General features: G+C 51.2%; 4 protein-coding genes across 4 annotated transcripts; 3 read left to right on the top strand and 1 right to left on the bottom strand.

The window, feature by feature from the left end:
- Positions 1-435: 435 nt before the first annotated feature.
- MIND_01260600 (uncharacterized protein) lies at positions 436-4,290 on the top strand (the record flags this gene model as incomplete). The annotated part of the gene is made up of 13 exons (XM_037369089.1): positions 436-502; positions 550-1,350; positions 1,398-1,577; positions 1,624-1,794; positions 1,847-2,074; positions 2,123-2,288; positions 2,338-2,468; positions 2,516-2,614; positions 2,662-2,903; positions 2,954-3,105; positions 3,162-3,383; positions 3,433-3,880; positions 3,931-4,290. The coding sequence occupies 13 exons, from the start codon at positions 436-438 to the stop codon at positions 4,288-4,290; spliced, it is 3,267 nt and encodes a 1,088-aa protein (XP_037214295.1).
- Positions 4,291-4,667: 377 nt separating this feature from the next.
- On the bottom strand, positions 4,668-5,906 carry MIND_01260700 (uncharacterized protein; the record flags this gene model as incomplete). The annotated part of the gene is made up of 3 exons (XM_037369090.1): positions 4,668-5,134; positions 5,185-5,764; positions 5,817-5,906. The coding sequence occupies 3 exons, from the start codon at positions 5,904-5,906 to the stop codon at positions 4,668-4,670; spliced, it is 1,137 nt and encodes a 378-aa protein (XP_037214296.1).
- A 3,200-nt stretch (positions 5,907-9,106) lies between these two features.
- MIND_01260800 (uncharacterized protein) lies at positions 9,107-9,449 on the top strand (the record flags this gene model as incomplete). The annotated part of the gene is made up of 2 exons (XM_037369091.1): positions 9,107-9,142; positions 9,195-9,449. The coding sequence occupies 2 exons, from the start codon at positions 9,107-9,109 to the stop codon at positions 9,447-9,449; spliced, it is 291 nt and encodes a 96-aa protein (XP_037214297.1).
- Positions 9,450-12,321: 2,872 nt separating this feature from the next.
- Positions 12,322-12,880, top strand: MIND_01260900 (MYND-type domain-containing protein; the record flags this gene model as incomplete). Its single annotated transcript, XM_037369092.1, has 2 exons — positions 12,322-12,615; positions 12,665-12,880. The coding sequence occupies 2 exons, from the start codon at positions 12,322-12,324 to the stop codon at positions 12,878-12,880; spliced, it is 510 nt and encodes a 169-aa protein (XP_037214298.1).
- Positions 12,881-13,088: the final 208 nt, after the last annotated feature.

The raw sequence follows: 13,088 nt of genomic DNA on the forward strand, positions 1-13,088 counted from the left end.
CCGCGGTACCTGAGCGTAGTGATTATATGCTGAGCGACGGTGACATACCGAATTTGTTCAAGGACGAGGTGGTGAAAGAAGACGAAATCAAAATGGCCGAACCGCGTGGGTGGATCCCCGACCAGATGCCGTGCCGGCGGCGAACTGCGGCACAGGTCACGCGACAGACCGATAAGGCCGATCACTTGGCGTTTCCGTCCATGTTGGCAGACGAATCGTCACTTGCAAGCCACAAGGAAGCTCGCTGGACGCTAAACGAAATGCGAGAAGATGAGATTCATCGAGAAACGCCATCTGAATCTCAATCCACGCGTCACATGAAGAGGTGGTATGATTCCTTTTGCACATTGGTGTAGCCTCTTCTCAATGTAATCCAGCAGTATTTGAGCGGTGAACGTCGACAATGCGCGCAACCACGATTCCATCCGCATTAAAATGCGGCTCGTCGGGCTTACCGTGCTACTTGGTGTCTTTGCAGGGGTGCAAAGGACTGAAGCACAAAGTATGTCGTCTTTCTACCTTTCTCCCTATCAACTCACTGTGCTCTAGTCACTATCAACTCGTTGCAGGTCGAGAATCAAGGAGCCCCGATTGGCATCGACGTTTCTCCTCGTTTTTCGTGGAAGTTGGTTTCAAATGCTCGCAGCGTAACACAAACCTCCTACCGCCTCACTGTCTCTGCCACCAGCGCCGGGAAATCCGACGTTTGGGACTCCGGGGTTGTCACTTCTTCCACCCCATACCTCGCGCCATACGCTGGCCCCGCCCTTTCCTCCGACACTCAATACTTTTGGAGTGTTGCAGTTGTCTCGTCTGCGGGCTCTGCATCTGCTCAATCGACGTTCATAACCGGTTTCCTTTCGCAAAATGACTGGGGCTCCAGTACTTGGATCGGGAAAAACGCGCCTGCTCTTCCACAACGACCACTTCCCCCTCTTTCGGCCGCTTCTTGGATTTGGAATGACCCTGGCGCGGCCAGTGGGACTAATCCTGGCACGGCTGCTTTCCGACGAGCATTCCCAATTTCCTCGAAAACTCCGGTCTCTGCGCAGATCGTCACAACAGGCGACGACCAGTTCACGCTTTGGGCAAATGGTGTTCAAGTTGGAACCTCGGGGAACGCAGCAGACGTTTGGAAGTCTGCTTCAACCATTTCTGTGCCACTTGGTGCGGGTACGACCACGGCCCCTGTCACTGTCAATGGGACGAATGTACTCGTCCTCGCTGCGACGGCGACAAATGGTGGAACCAGCAGCAATCCGGCAGGATTCTTGTTGACTGGCTTCATTGTATATTCGGATGGTACCAACGAGACTATCGTTACTGATGGCGCCTGGAAAGCGTTCGGAGGTACGTGGCAGTCTGGTTTTGTGAACTTGTCGTTGAGTTTTGTGTAGGAAGCCTTCCGTCGGATTGGCAAGCTCCAACTTTCAACGATGGCTCCTGGGCGGCAGCAAGCGCTTTGGGAAAATACGGGATTTCGCCTTGGAATAGTGACGTGAGCGTTCCCGATCCATTGGGCGAACATCCAGCACCGTTGTTGCGGAAACGGTTTGTTCTCAGCGGTACTCGTGGTGGTGAATCACTTCCATTCTACTCTGCATTGTTTTTGACTAGTTGTAGGCAAGAGGATATCTCAAGCCCGTGTGTTCTACGCCGCAGGTGGATTCGCTGCTATTCAACTCAACGGAAAGCCTATATCCGACCATGTTTTGACACCTGCTTTCACCAAGTACGACACACGACTGCAATATGTCGCAGTCGATGTGAAGAACCTTCTCAACGCAGGAAGCAGTGCGTGTCTTTTCTCAATCGAGTCAAATCTTGGTCATAAATGTTTGTTTAGATGCCAATGCTTTTGGGGTCGAACTCGGTCGGTCGCGGTATGGCATTACGCAGAGGACTGCTTGGGCTTGGGAGCACGCGCCATGGTGGGGCGAGCCGGTTTTCCGCATGGTGCTTAGTGTCATCTACACTGATGGGACGAGAGAGCGTGTCGTGAGTGACGGGAGCTGGAAGAATATCGAGGGGCCGACTCGATTGGATGATCTTTATGGGGGCGAAAACTACGATGGTGCGTGTTGGCGTTGGCCATCCAATGCGTTTTAACCGTGTTCTCTAGCGAGCTACGAAATTTCTGGCTGGAATACACCCGCATTTGACGACAGTAAATGGAGGGATGTTTTGGTTGGAACTGCTCCCAAGGGTGTTCTGGTCAATGCGAGACAACCCCCAACCAAGGTCGTCGGAAAACTTCTACCAATAAAGATCACTCAGCCTGTCCCTGGGTTAGTGTTGTTGTTCTTCGTTGAGACCTTGTACTAATCTTGCCGTCAGGCAATACGTGGCTTCTTTCGACTATATGGTCGTTGGATGGATCAAGCTTACCGTCACGGGTCCGAAAGGCAGCTTGGTGACCATCCATTACGGAGAGCAACTCAAACCAGATGGCACCGTTGTTTACGAAGGCTTGTTGTTCCCGACTCTCAAGCAAAATTCTGATTTAATTTGACAGATAACCTACACTACTTTTCGAACAACTTCCAAACGGACCGGTATTGGTTGGCGGGAAGACGCTCTGCAGAGGTGTTCGAGCCCAAATTCTCATACAAGGGTTTGTGCTCCAAACACCCGGTCATTCGTCGTCTAATGTCATTTCAGGATTCCAGTATATCCAAATCTCCGGCTGGCCATCATCTTCGCCTCCCAAACCTTCCGACCTCACCGCCCAGCTGGTCAACGATGACCTTGCAGTAGCGGGTGACTTCACTTGTTCTTTAGATTTGCTCAACAAGCTTCACGCCGCTGCTGTCCGCACTTTACTCAACAACGCACACGGTCTTCCTACCGATACCCCTGTCTGGGAGAAAAATGGTTGGGCTGGCGATGCTCAGCTCGGTGCTGTGAGTTTATGTCGTTCTTCAGGGATGCTTGACCGCTTACCACCAAACAGGAAATGTACCTTTTCAACTTAAACTCCCAAGAATTCCTTGCGAAGTACACACAGGACCTTCTTGACACGCTCCCAGTTGGTCGCCCTGGTCCTCCGGGAGTCATTGCGCCATCGGGTGGCTGGGGCGCAGATAATCAAGCAGATACATGGCAGTAAGTTGATCAGTGCCTACAGCATGCATTGATCGCTTACTTACCTTTCTGCTTAGCTCTGCGTTCATCTTGATCCCTGCCTGGATCTACTCGTACCGTGGTGATGCGAGAATTCTCTCAGATAACTACGAAGGCATGAAGTCCTATATCGAATTTGAGCTGAGTCGCTCTCCGGGTAATCTAGCGACCACTGTCTTGGGTGACTGGGTGGCGGCGGATTTGCCTCCAGATGGTGGTAATCCCATCGAAGATCTCAGGATACCTGCAACGGCTTACTTGTAAGTCTGATTTGTCTCATCGCATTGATTCTGACGCGCTTTTATGTAGATATCGTATGCTCGATGCTATGACTAGTATCGCTAGGACGCTGGGCAAGACTGACGATGCGAACCTCTTCGCCTCTCAAGCTGCCGAGGTCAAAACCGCGTTCAACAACGCGTTTTGGGCCTCTGGTCACTATACTGGGGTTGGCGACAACGGTTATCGCCAAACCCACAATCTTCTTGCACTCGCTTTCAACTTGACAACAAGTCCCAGCAATGCTCAAGCTGTCGCAGACAGTATCGCTGCTGATGTCAACTCCCGCGGAGTTCATCTTAACACTGGCGCCCTGGGGACCAAGCACATTCTGCCCATGCTGACTGCCTATGGTCATTCTGATGTTGCGATGGGTTTAATCCAGCAGACGACACTGCCCAGCTGGGGCTTCTGGATCCAAAATGGGGCAACGACCTGTTGGGAGCATTGGCAACTCGAAGGGCGTTCGCGCGATCACGTAGGCTCTTTCCTATATTCCTGTGTTATTAGAGTTTTACCTCGATTCAGTTCTTCCTTGGCACCTACGAAGACTGGTTTTACCAATCTGTACTCGGCATCCAACCCACCAGCACGGCCTACAAAACGGTCAGCATTGCTCCTGCATTCACTGCTTCGATCCCCAGCGCGAGTGGGTGGGTCATGACGCCCTACGGAAAACTATCAGTCTCGTACAACACCAAGGGCCAGTCATTCTCGATGCAAATTGCGATCCCTGTCGGTGTAAGCGCGTCAGTGTCGTTCGGGTCGGGCACGACAAGAACTATGACGGAGGGTGGTACAGCCGTGGCGCAGGCAAAAGGCATCACCAACGTTTCAGGCGACAAGGTTCAGGTCGGCTCTGGGTCGTATTCGTTCGTGTCGCAGTAAATCAGACGGACTAGGACGCGGGTTTGATAGTACCTCTTCTATATCGTGTCAGGACAATGTTTACTTACATGTATGTACTGGTAGCGGGCCGCCAAATGTAGTACTATGTGAATGTACCATTATTCAGATTAGTTGAAATCACTTTTTTACAGTCGCTAATGTCTCAAATATACTTCTTCCTTCTTCCCAACCACTCCTTCCCCATTTCCCTTACTCCCGCTTGTCATATCTGGTAGCAGGATGGGCTGTGGAGGTCCAAAAAAAACCAAACTGTGAATCCAAAAAACACTAGGCTACACTGCGCATTACACTACAATATGCCCATGGACAGGGACAACACAACCCAACGTAGATGACTGCAACAAGGCTGCAGTCTATTATTGTCGATCCCCACTTGACACACTAGTTCTCAAATCCGACATCCCACGCTCCAGCGACTCGTTATATTTGCTTGCCCTTTGCCCGCTGCCCTCTTCGGCGTCATCATCTGAATCCCCCATGCTCTGATAGCCAACGGCCCCACGGTACCGCAGCTGTTGCGAGTAGATGGCCTTGGCCAGCGCCGATACTGGCGCGGACACCGGCGCAGGTTCGGATTCAGGAGAAGAACGCGATGAATGCGAAAGCGACAACGAGGACTGCTTGGCCATGCGACGGCGTTTGTTAGGCCGACTTAAACTCGTTACGGCAGCTGGCGGGGTCTCGTCTTCTTCTTCAGGCTCGATACCTTCATCCGCCGGTTTATCTGCAGCAAGTTCCCGCGGCTGGTGAACCTTTAGATGCTGCAAAAGGTTGTCGTGTCGATTGAAGTACTTTTCGCAGCCCGTGAAGGTACAAGGAAAAGCTATATGCCAAAAAATTAGAAAGTAAAAGGACGAAAAGCAGTCAACGCACGTTTATCGTGGGTGTGAATACTGCGAATGTGCCTTTTTAAATGTTCACCTCGTCTAAAACACTTCCCACACCCATCGACCTTGCAAACATGCAAGCGCGTTTCCATCTCTCGAAAACCGAGTTCTTCAGCGGGCATACTACTGGCAGCAGCGCTTCCATTGGCCCCGACGGCGGGAACTCGTCGACCACGGCTCTTCTTGGTAAGATTGGGGACTGGTGTAGGCAGAACAACACGGCTGCGGTTATTGGGCGGCTCCAGGCCGAAGACAGGAGTCAGACCGACATTGTGAGGCCGAGCATCGATGAAAACCGAGTGAGATGGTGGAGGGTGTGGGGTTGGCTGGGGTATAGGGTCGGATGCGATTGTCGCTGCGATCTCCTGAGCCGCGGGGGTAATGGGTGCACTTTCGCGTGACTGTTTTCCAGGCTCATCATCGAGTTGCTCCACTGTTCGTTTCTTGCTCGTTTTCGCCTTGGTTTTGCCCTGCTTCGGGGCAGACGACACATCACTATCGTCTCTTGCAGGCGCTTTCACGCCTGTCCCCGTTTGCGAACGGGTGGTGGGCCGTTTCTTCCCCGTCTGTCGTGTTCTTTGTCAGAGCTGATAAAGCAGGGCCCGATGGCAAGCGCACCTCGTCAGTTGCACCTACGGTGCTCACATTCTCCCCGTTAGGCTCATCTCTTGCTTCGACACCGTCTATTGTGTCCGGATGGGTCGTCATGCTTTGCTGGCGGATACAGGGGTTACTTCGTCGGACTTAAGATGGGTACACGTCAGCACAGCCAAGGCTCCGCAGTCCTGGAGGCCACAAACCTCGATATTTACAGGAAAGCGTAGGCTGTATGGGTGGAAGATAGGCTGCGGGGGGTGAGATGGTCGTCGGGAGGAAAGGTGACCCCTGTGCCGACCTCGGAAGCTAATTTTTCGCTTGTGGTGGCGTGATGTCACTGATGTGATTGTGATGTGTTCTCACGCTGCTCTCCTCGACGCCCTCACAAGACTCAGACAAGACCAAAAACGTGGCAAATTATCGCTGTGTGGCGACGCAAACACGAACTCACGGGAGGAGGAAGGCGATCTGGCTTACGCGTGGCTAACTTACCACCGCTCTGGCGATCGACGCATTCAAAGCGCTGGTTGCCGAAAGAGGAACGCTCAGCGCGCATTGTGTCTGATCACCCTGTTGCCTCATATAAACAGGCGCGAAAGCGCACCGCTCGCGTCTTACGCCCAACATGTCCGATATCTTGCCTTCGAAAGTCGTCATGGAAGTTATCTCGCTCAAGCCGGCGCTGCCACTCAGGCGCGTTTATTCAGAGTCGCTGCCTCCGGCATGTGGCATAAATGAACCCTTCGTTGCTAGTGATTGGCACTTCTCGGAAACCGTAGAGGGCAAAGAGCGTCGCGTAATTCTAAGCCCCCGGAATCAAGCGCCGCATATGGACAACACGGAGGATATCCAAGCGGACAACAATCAAGAAACCAGTGCATATTCCGCACCCGCAGGTGACTGGCGCCCCTTGCGATGACCGTGCATCTAAAAACGCGCAGAGCTATCACCTATACTGGTTTCTAGACCAGTTGAAGCTACCACCCGAGTGTCTGATCCGTGAGAGACATGTTGGCTCGTCCCTGTGTGGCGCACTAACTTCGTCCTTAGAATCGCTGCATTTGTCAACCATTACACATCTCATAGAGCGGTTCTCTCGATCTCCTCGCAAGTTTCTTCATCGTCACATTTCTCCCAGGCCATTGCTCACTAGCATTACAGTCGCCAGGTTTTGACCTCTTATGCAAACGCTCCTGCCTACGTCCAGCGTAGCGTCCGCACAATCATTGCTACCCATTTCATGGACGCATTCCGAGCTCAAACCCTTGCTGTAGACGCGATTACTCCATGGGTGATCCCCTTCCATGCACCCCCGCTTGTCGGTCCTACTACTACGACTCCGGATCCTCCAAAGATTCCATTTATTCCACTGGAAATTCTCCAAATCCCCTGCCTCTTCGATGGCTGCCTTTGCGTGTTCCCCCCGTCTGCCACCGCCGTTCGAGTGCAACATCACATCACCGCGACACACCCACTTTCCACGGACAGAACCACGCGGGTACCATGTCCCTACACTGCCTCAGCTTCCACGTGCAAAGGCAAGCCCATGCAATTACGCAGTCTGGGCCGCCACATTGCGACTTGCCACCAACGATCCATGGATGCTATCACCAAGCTGTTATCCAACATCGCTGCCGACATTGACTGGGAAGCAGTCGTCGAGCGATGTCACGGTGTTCCAGTCTATGTGTGCAAGCGCTGCCTGCGGGACTTTGACCATATTTCTGAGTTCTCCGACCACTTCGCTGGGTGTTACGGGGTTCGTAACTCCCGGAATGATACAGGCGTTAATCAGGAGCAAGTTGATGCGGAAGAGGACGAGGAAGAACCTCCAAGGAAACGACAGCGAGTGGACATTTAAATGGGACTTTATCGCATCATTTTATTGCGTAATGTACTTATAATCACTATGTAGTATCGAGGATCCGGACTTCATGTATTTCTTATTCCATGGATAACTTTGAATCTGTCCCGAGAGGACATTTTGAATCTTGGTCATACGCATCACTGATCGTGCTGAGGTAATTATGACCAACGTGACTCAAACGTGTCTTTTGACTTCGACTGTCGACGGTTGTGAGGTGTGTTTTACATTCCACCTCAGGCTCGCAGCCTAGCACTTGTTTACCGCTTCGCTGATCTTATTCTACTCCAGTATATTATGGACCACGGGTGCTTTTAGTGCGCTGACATTTCCCTGTCCAACGGAGACAGCAGTGCAATACAGGGCACCACTCAAGTCTTGTGTCTTGTAATTGACCATCGCGCGTTCCATATCATGCGGAGTGGGAGAAACTGTTGGACTTAAAGCTCTTCTGGCTCGTGTTTCGTTGTTCCAAACCGATCTGTCCTCATCCTCCAACCCCGTCATTACATAGGGGAGTAGTATTTTCGGGCTAGGAAAACGAGAATGTGGAGTAATCCTCGCGGTGATTCTGATTCATCGCCCTTCGAAGCACTTCTGAGGGCCCAGCCTTTACTTATCCTGGATTCTCGGACACAGGCCTCCAAGTTTCCTTGCATTCTTCTCACAAACGAACTGAAGTCGTCATTTTCCTCCGGGTTACTGCCGCGGCGAACTAAACGCTCGCCGTCCTTTCACCGCTGATGGACATCGGGCAGTTGGTGGCACGACATCGTTGACCTTGGCTCTCATCCGCGAGGCAGAGAACACTGTGGCCTACACATCCCGCGGTGTCTGGGCGTGGAGTGGTTAGCGTCATATGAAACAATCTATTCTTGACATCGAAAATGCTTCTTGCTCTGCGCCGCTCAATGGTCGCTCATCGAAAAATAACCCTCGTTCTTCAAGGCTACTCGTTCACAATAACGACAAACTGCGCATTTATTTCGAACTGAGCGCCGAAAACCAAAACTGTCCAGGAAGCTCACTTCAGCGCAGACGATCACATCTATAGCTAGTGACTGTACGATGTACGAGCCATGTCTTTCTTCCGATGTCATTCTTTGACCATATTCTCTGCCCAGGAGCTCCACCCAGGCATCTTTCATTGTAATCAAGATCCTACAGCGTGCGAACGAATCGTTCCTAAAGGGTTTGGTCCTGGCTGCAACTGTTTGTTCAAACTTGGTTCAAACACAAAAACAGTTCGCCGTAATATCGTTTGTCCAAATCAACAGCTCCACAATGCTCTGATTTGTTCTTCGCGAACCGTCGGTCGATATTGCGCTCATCCTCTTCGTCATCGCCCCCTGTTACGCGAAGCGAAATGGAATAAAAGCCGCCTTGTATCGTTCTTACTCTTCACTCCAGCCACCCACCAGTTGAAGTAAAGCCCCAAACAACCAACATGTTCGTCAAAGTCGCTGCTCTGTTCGCTCTTGCTGTAGGCCTCTATGTTCATCAGCATATAGCAATGTGCTGACGATTTTCTTCAGACCCTTGCTGCCGCCACCCCCACTGGGAACCCCCCACCACCAGTCACGCCCCCGAGCTCGCCCCAGTGCTGCTCGAGCGTCCAGTCCTCTTCCAGCAGCGCTGTCTCCGCTGTCGCTGCCCTCCTCGGCCTCGACCTTAGCGGTATCAACGTCCCCATCGGTCTTGGCTGCTCGCCCATCACCGTCGTCGGAAACAACTGGCAAGTTTTCTCTGCTACTAGTATTGTTATTGCGTTGGTGCTAATGAGCCATTAGCGGTGGAACCAAGGTGACCTGCGATGCTCCCGAGAAGGAATGGGGCAGCCTCATCGCCATCAACTGCATCCCCATCACTCTCTGAGTGAAACCGCCTCCACGATTAAAAGGCCAACTCGAAGTTTCAAGTCGCAGATTTTTTACCTTCTCAGTGATGACTGCTTTTTCCCTCTTTTGTCAATTTCCAACGAACCATTGTATACTTGTATGACGTTGTTGTGCTATATGTAGTACTGCAAGTTGTCTTAGTATATCTTTTAGTTGTCGAGCTTTTGAATGTCATTTTTGAAGTTTTCATAGTAATAATCTTGTCTTGAGTTTTACTCCTCTATAAACTAAGAAAGCGTGGCCACTATATAGCTCCGGGATCGTGTAGGCACCCGATAATTTTTAATTTCTTTGATACGAACTTCTCTTTCTCTTAGCTACTCAGCCGTCAGTTGCGCGAATACTTATTGACACTCAGACTCGGATTAAGTGCCAGTGCCAGTGGTCGTTCGCGACTGCCCCTAGAGTAGTGATGCTCAGAAGGAATGGATTATCGGGCGGGTTTATCACCCCAATTCAAGCAGCCTGCTGGACTAGCGATTGCTTCTGCTGCCAATGTTATTGCTAGTCTTCGAAGTATAGCTGTCCTTTGCATTGTCCATACGTATTAGTAAGTTGGTTCTTGTCGATGAGGCATCGTATCAATGTTGGCAGACTCGGACGTTATAATTCAGACAGCGTGTCGACAACCCGATTCCTCGAGCCGGCCCGTCTTTCGTTATAGCTTGGGTAGTAACGCAATGCCGAAGGACTGAAGGTTGAGCGACAGCTGTAGAAATGGGACAAGACTGGCGTCGTATTGCATGTCCTTGATTTGAATCGGATTTGGCACGAATAACCCGAAGAGAAATTGACGCTGGGGCCGCCGGGTCGCGGCATTACTTCAGGAGGAGCACACCTGCGATACCATTGGCTGCGGTATACAACTAGCATGATGATGGTGGATGCAAAAATCGCAGCACGGAAGGCTCGGCGTGTCAGCCTGAGAGACATGCCGAGGAAGGTATAAAAGCCTTCGTTGGGAATGGTATCGATGGGAGACCGGTTCTCCTGCCCCAGGTAAGTTTCCTCCAGAGGGGATTCCGCGATGTCGTTGACTTCGTCGACAGCCGGAGAGCTGAGCTCTTTATCGGAGCGAATCGACTGCGCCTGTGCTGCCCCACACGACTTCGTATCGGGAACCAAGCATCTGAGCCATGAAGATCGCGAGCTTGGAGAACATGTTTGGGAGGGCTTGACCTACGGTGGGATGTTCGTTCGAGATAAACTTCCCCAAACATCGACACCGAGTCCAGAAAGTGATTGCGCTTTGTGCAGGTTCGGATGAGGGCTCAAGGTAGTAGGCGAGTGGGTTTCGCTGCCGCTGCGCCACCATCTCGTCCCACACTTTGCTCTCGGAACTCGCGTTTCGTGGCTGAGACTCCCGCTCGTGGTTGCCAATTGCAACGGAGGCTGCACAAACCAGCGATTCTGAGATCCTTGCACAGATATAAGCTGTCAATCTCGATTGCGATGTGAGATGTCCACGCAGTCGACGGAAGAGTTGATATAGACGAATGAAATGAAATGAGACCAGAAAAGCTGGCCAGACCGAGAGATAAGCCAAAAACTCGGGGGATTGCGAAAGCAAGGTTTGAATTAAGTGGACTCGAAAGCGACAGAGAAAATTGCAACGGAATGACCCGGGAGACCAACTATCTGATGAGGAAGACGACCAGCCGATTTGACTCTGAGCAGCCTCATCTCCGGTAATTACTAATCTCTGGACGGCTCAAGTTTTCGTCGGGCGCGCGGCGGGGTGAATCTAAATGTTTGATATCAGAGATGGTTGGCTTTCTAGCTTTAGAGACGGACGCCTAGCATATAGTAGGTGTTCCGAAGTCGGCTTCAGTCACAAACGTGGATGGGTGGTAAGAGAGAATCCGTGCCTCGTAGCTGCAACTTGAACTTGAAGACTAAGAACACGTAAATAAGTATTAGAAAACTTGTCCAGCAGCTCGAGAAGTCACGGGTACACACCAAATTATTTCAGACTCGGACTCCCAGTGTAGATGGGTTTACGCGACGCGAAACCTCAAATGGGTGCACGCAGATGCATGGGATCGGACTCTCGGAGCACCTCCGTTACTTTTCTTGTCGTTCATGAGACACCCAGCAAAACTTGACAATGACCCGGTTTCTGAAAAAATCAATGACATTCCACTCGACTCCGCAAACTACAAGCTTACCAGTGATTTAGAGGGACCAAACCGTTCAAAACTTGAAAGGAGCCCAAGTGCGGTATGGCAATAGGCCGCGGAAAGTTCAGATGACGGGCACCACGAGAGAAAAGTATGCGAGGGATGCAAATCGAATAAAAGTGCCGGGAATGAGTGAAGCCATAACTAACACTCCTCGATCAGGGAAAAACGAGAGGAGGACCATCCGTGATCGCTTACACATGAAATGATCGGACTATCCTCAGGTTGCCACGACCCGCAGCTCGCAAGGCTTTTGCTATGAAACTGAGGACAATGATGCTCAGAAGGAAGCCGCGATACTGGTTGTGGACAGCCTCGAAAGCCAGACGAAGACTCTGCTTGCTCAGTGAATCCTCACTTGAAGTAAGCCATCTTTGTCGCCTTTCATAGTACTCATTGAATTCAACAACGACATCGCACACGGCCAACTTCAAATTCCCGTTGAGCATCCGACCTGCAAGAGTATCGGTAGCTTCAATCAGGACCATTGGCTCTTTATAATCAAGTTCTTTGTCCAATGCTCAGAGTGAAAAGCACAAAGCACCGTCGTCACAGCCGCTCCACGTCTCTTCCTCCCCGAAACGATGCCTATGATTCCTGCCACCCGCCCACTCTCTCCAGCTAAACGCAAATACTCAGAATGCTCGTCCACGGACTCCGACTCCGAGGACTCAGACGAGGACGAGGACAAAGAAAACCTCTCGCCGCCATTGCTTGAGGCATACCGACTCATTTTATCGCTCTACCATGCCAAATGCACCTACTCCGGATGCCCTGCACAGAATCCAAAGACACGCCGGCGCCATATCCTTTGCTCGACACCGTCTTACCCACGAGTTTGTGGTGGATGTTCAGGAGCGAATTTTTGCAGCTCTCAGGTGCATTTAACTTCTCTTAATTGAGGGCCCGATTTAATGGTATGAATAGTGCCAGCGCCGTGCTTATAACTCCGAAACGGGACATCATGCTGTATGTGGTCGAATTCAAGACATTCGGAGAGCATTGGGCATGCGGACGAGTGATTGGATTGGTTTATTTGAGGAGCCAGATGAGGATTTCTTTTTGGCGCTGTGCGATCACTTTGGGGTCGAGCAGTCACTCGGGGAAGCATTACTCGTTAGCGCGAGGAATATTCTCCGATAGAATACTTATTGCTTCAGAATATGATTACGATAATGATGCGCTGATGCGCCACTTAGTAACGGATCAGAGATCCCCTCGTCACGTTTAATACTTTTTTCCTCTCGACTACCAGCTTTACTTTCGCACTTGAAGTGCACGGAAACGGTGCAGAATGTTAAAACATTGTCACTACGACTGCTTATTATAGTCCTTGAATTTTCACCGTGAC

This window comes from Mycena indigotica, assembly GCF_014461135.1.
Source record: "Mycena indigotica strain 171206Taipei chromosome Unknown Mind.scaff0013, whole genome shotgun sequence".
Lineage (NCBI taxonomy): Eukaryota > Fungi > Basidiomycota > Agaricomycetes > Agaricales > Mycenaceae > Mycena > Mycena indigotica.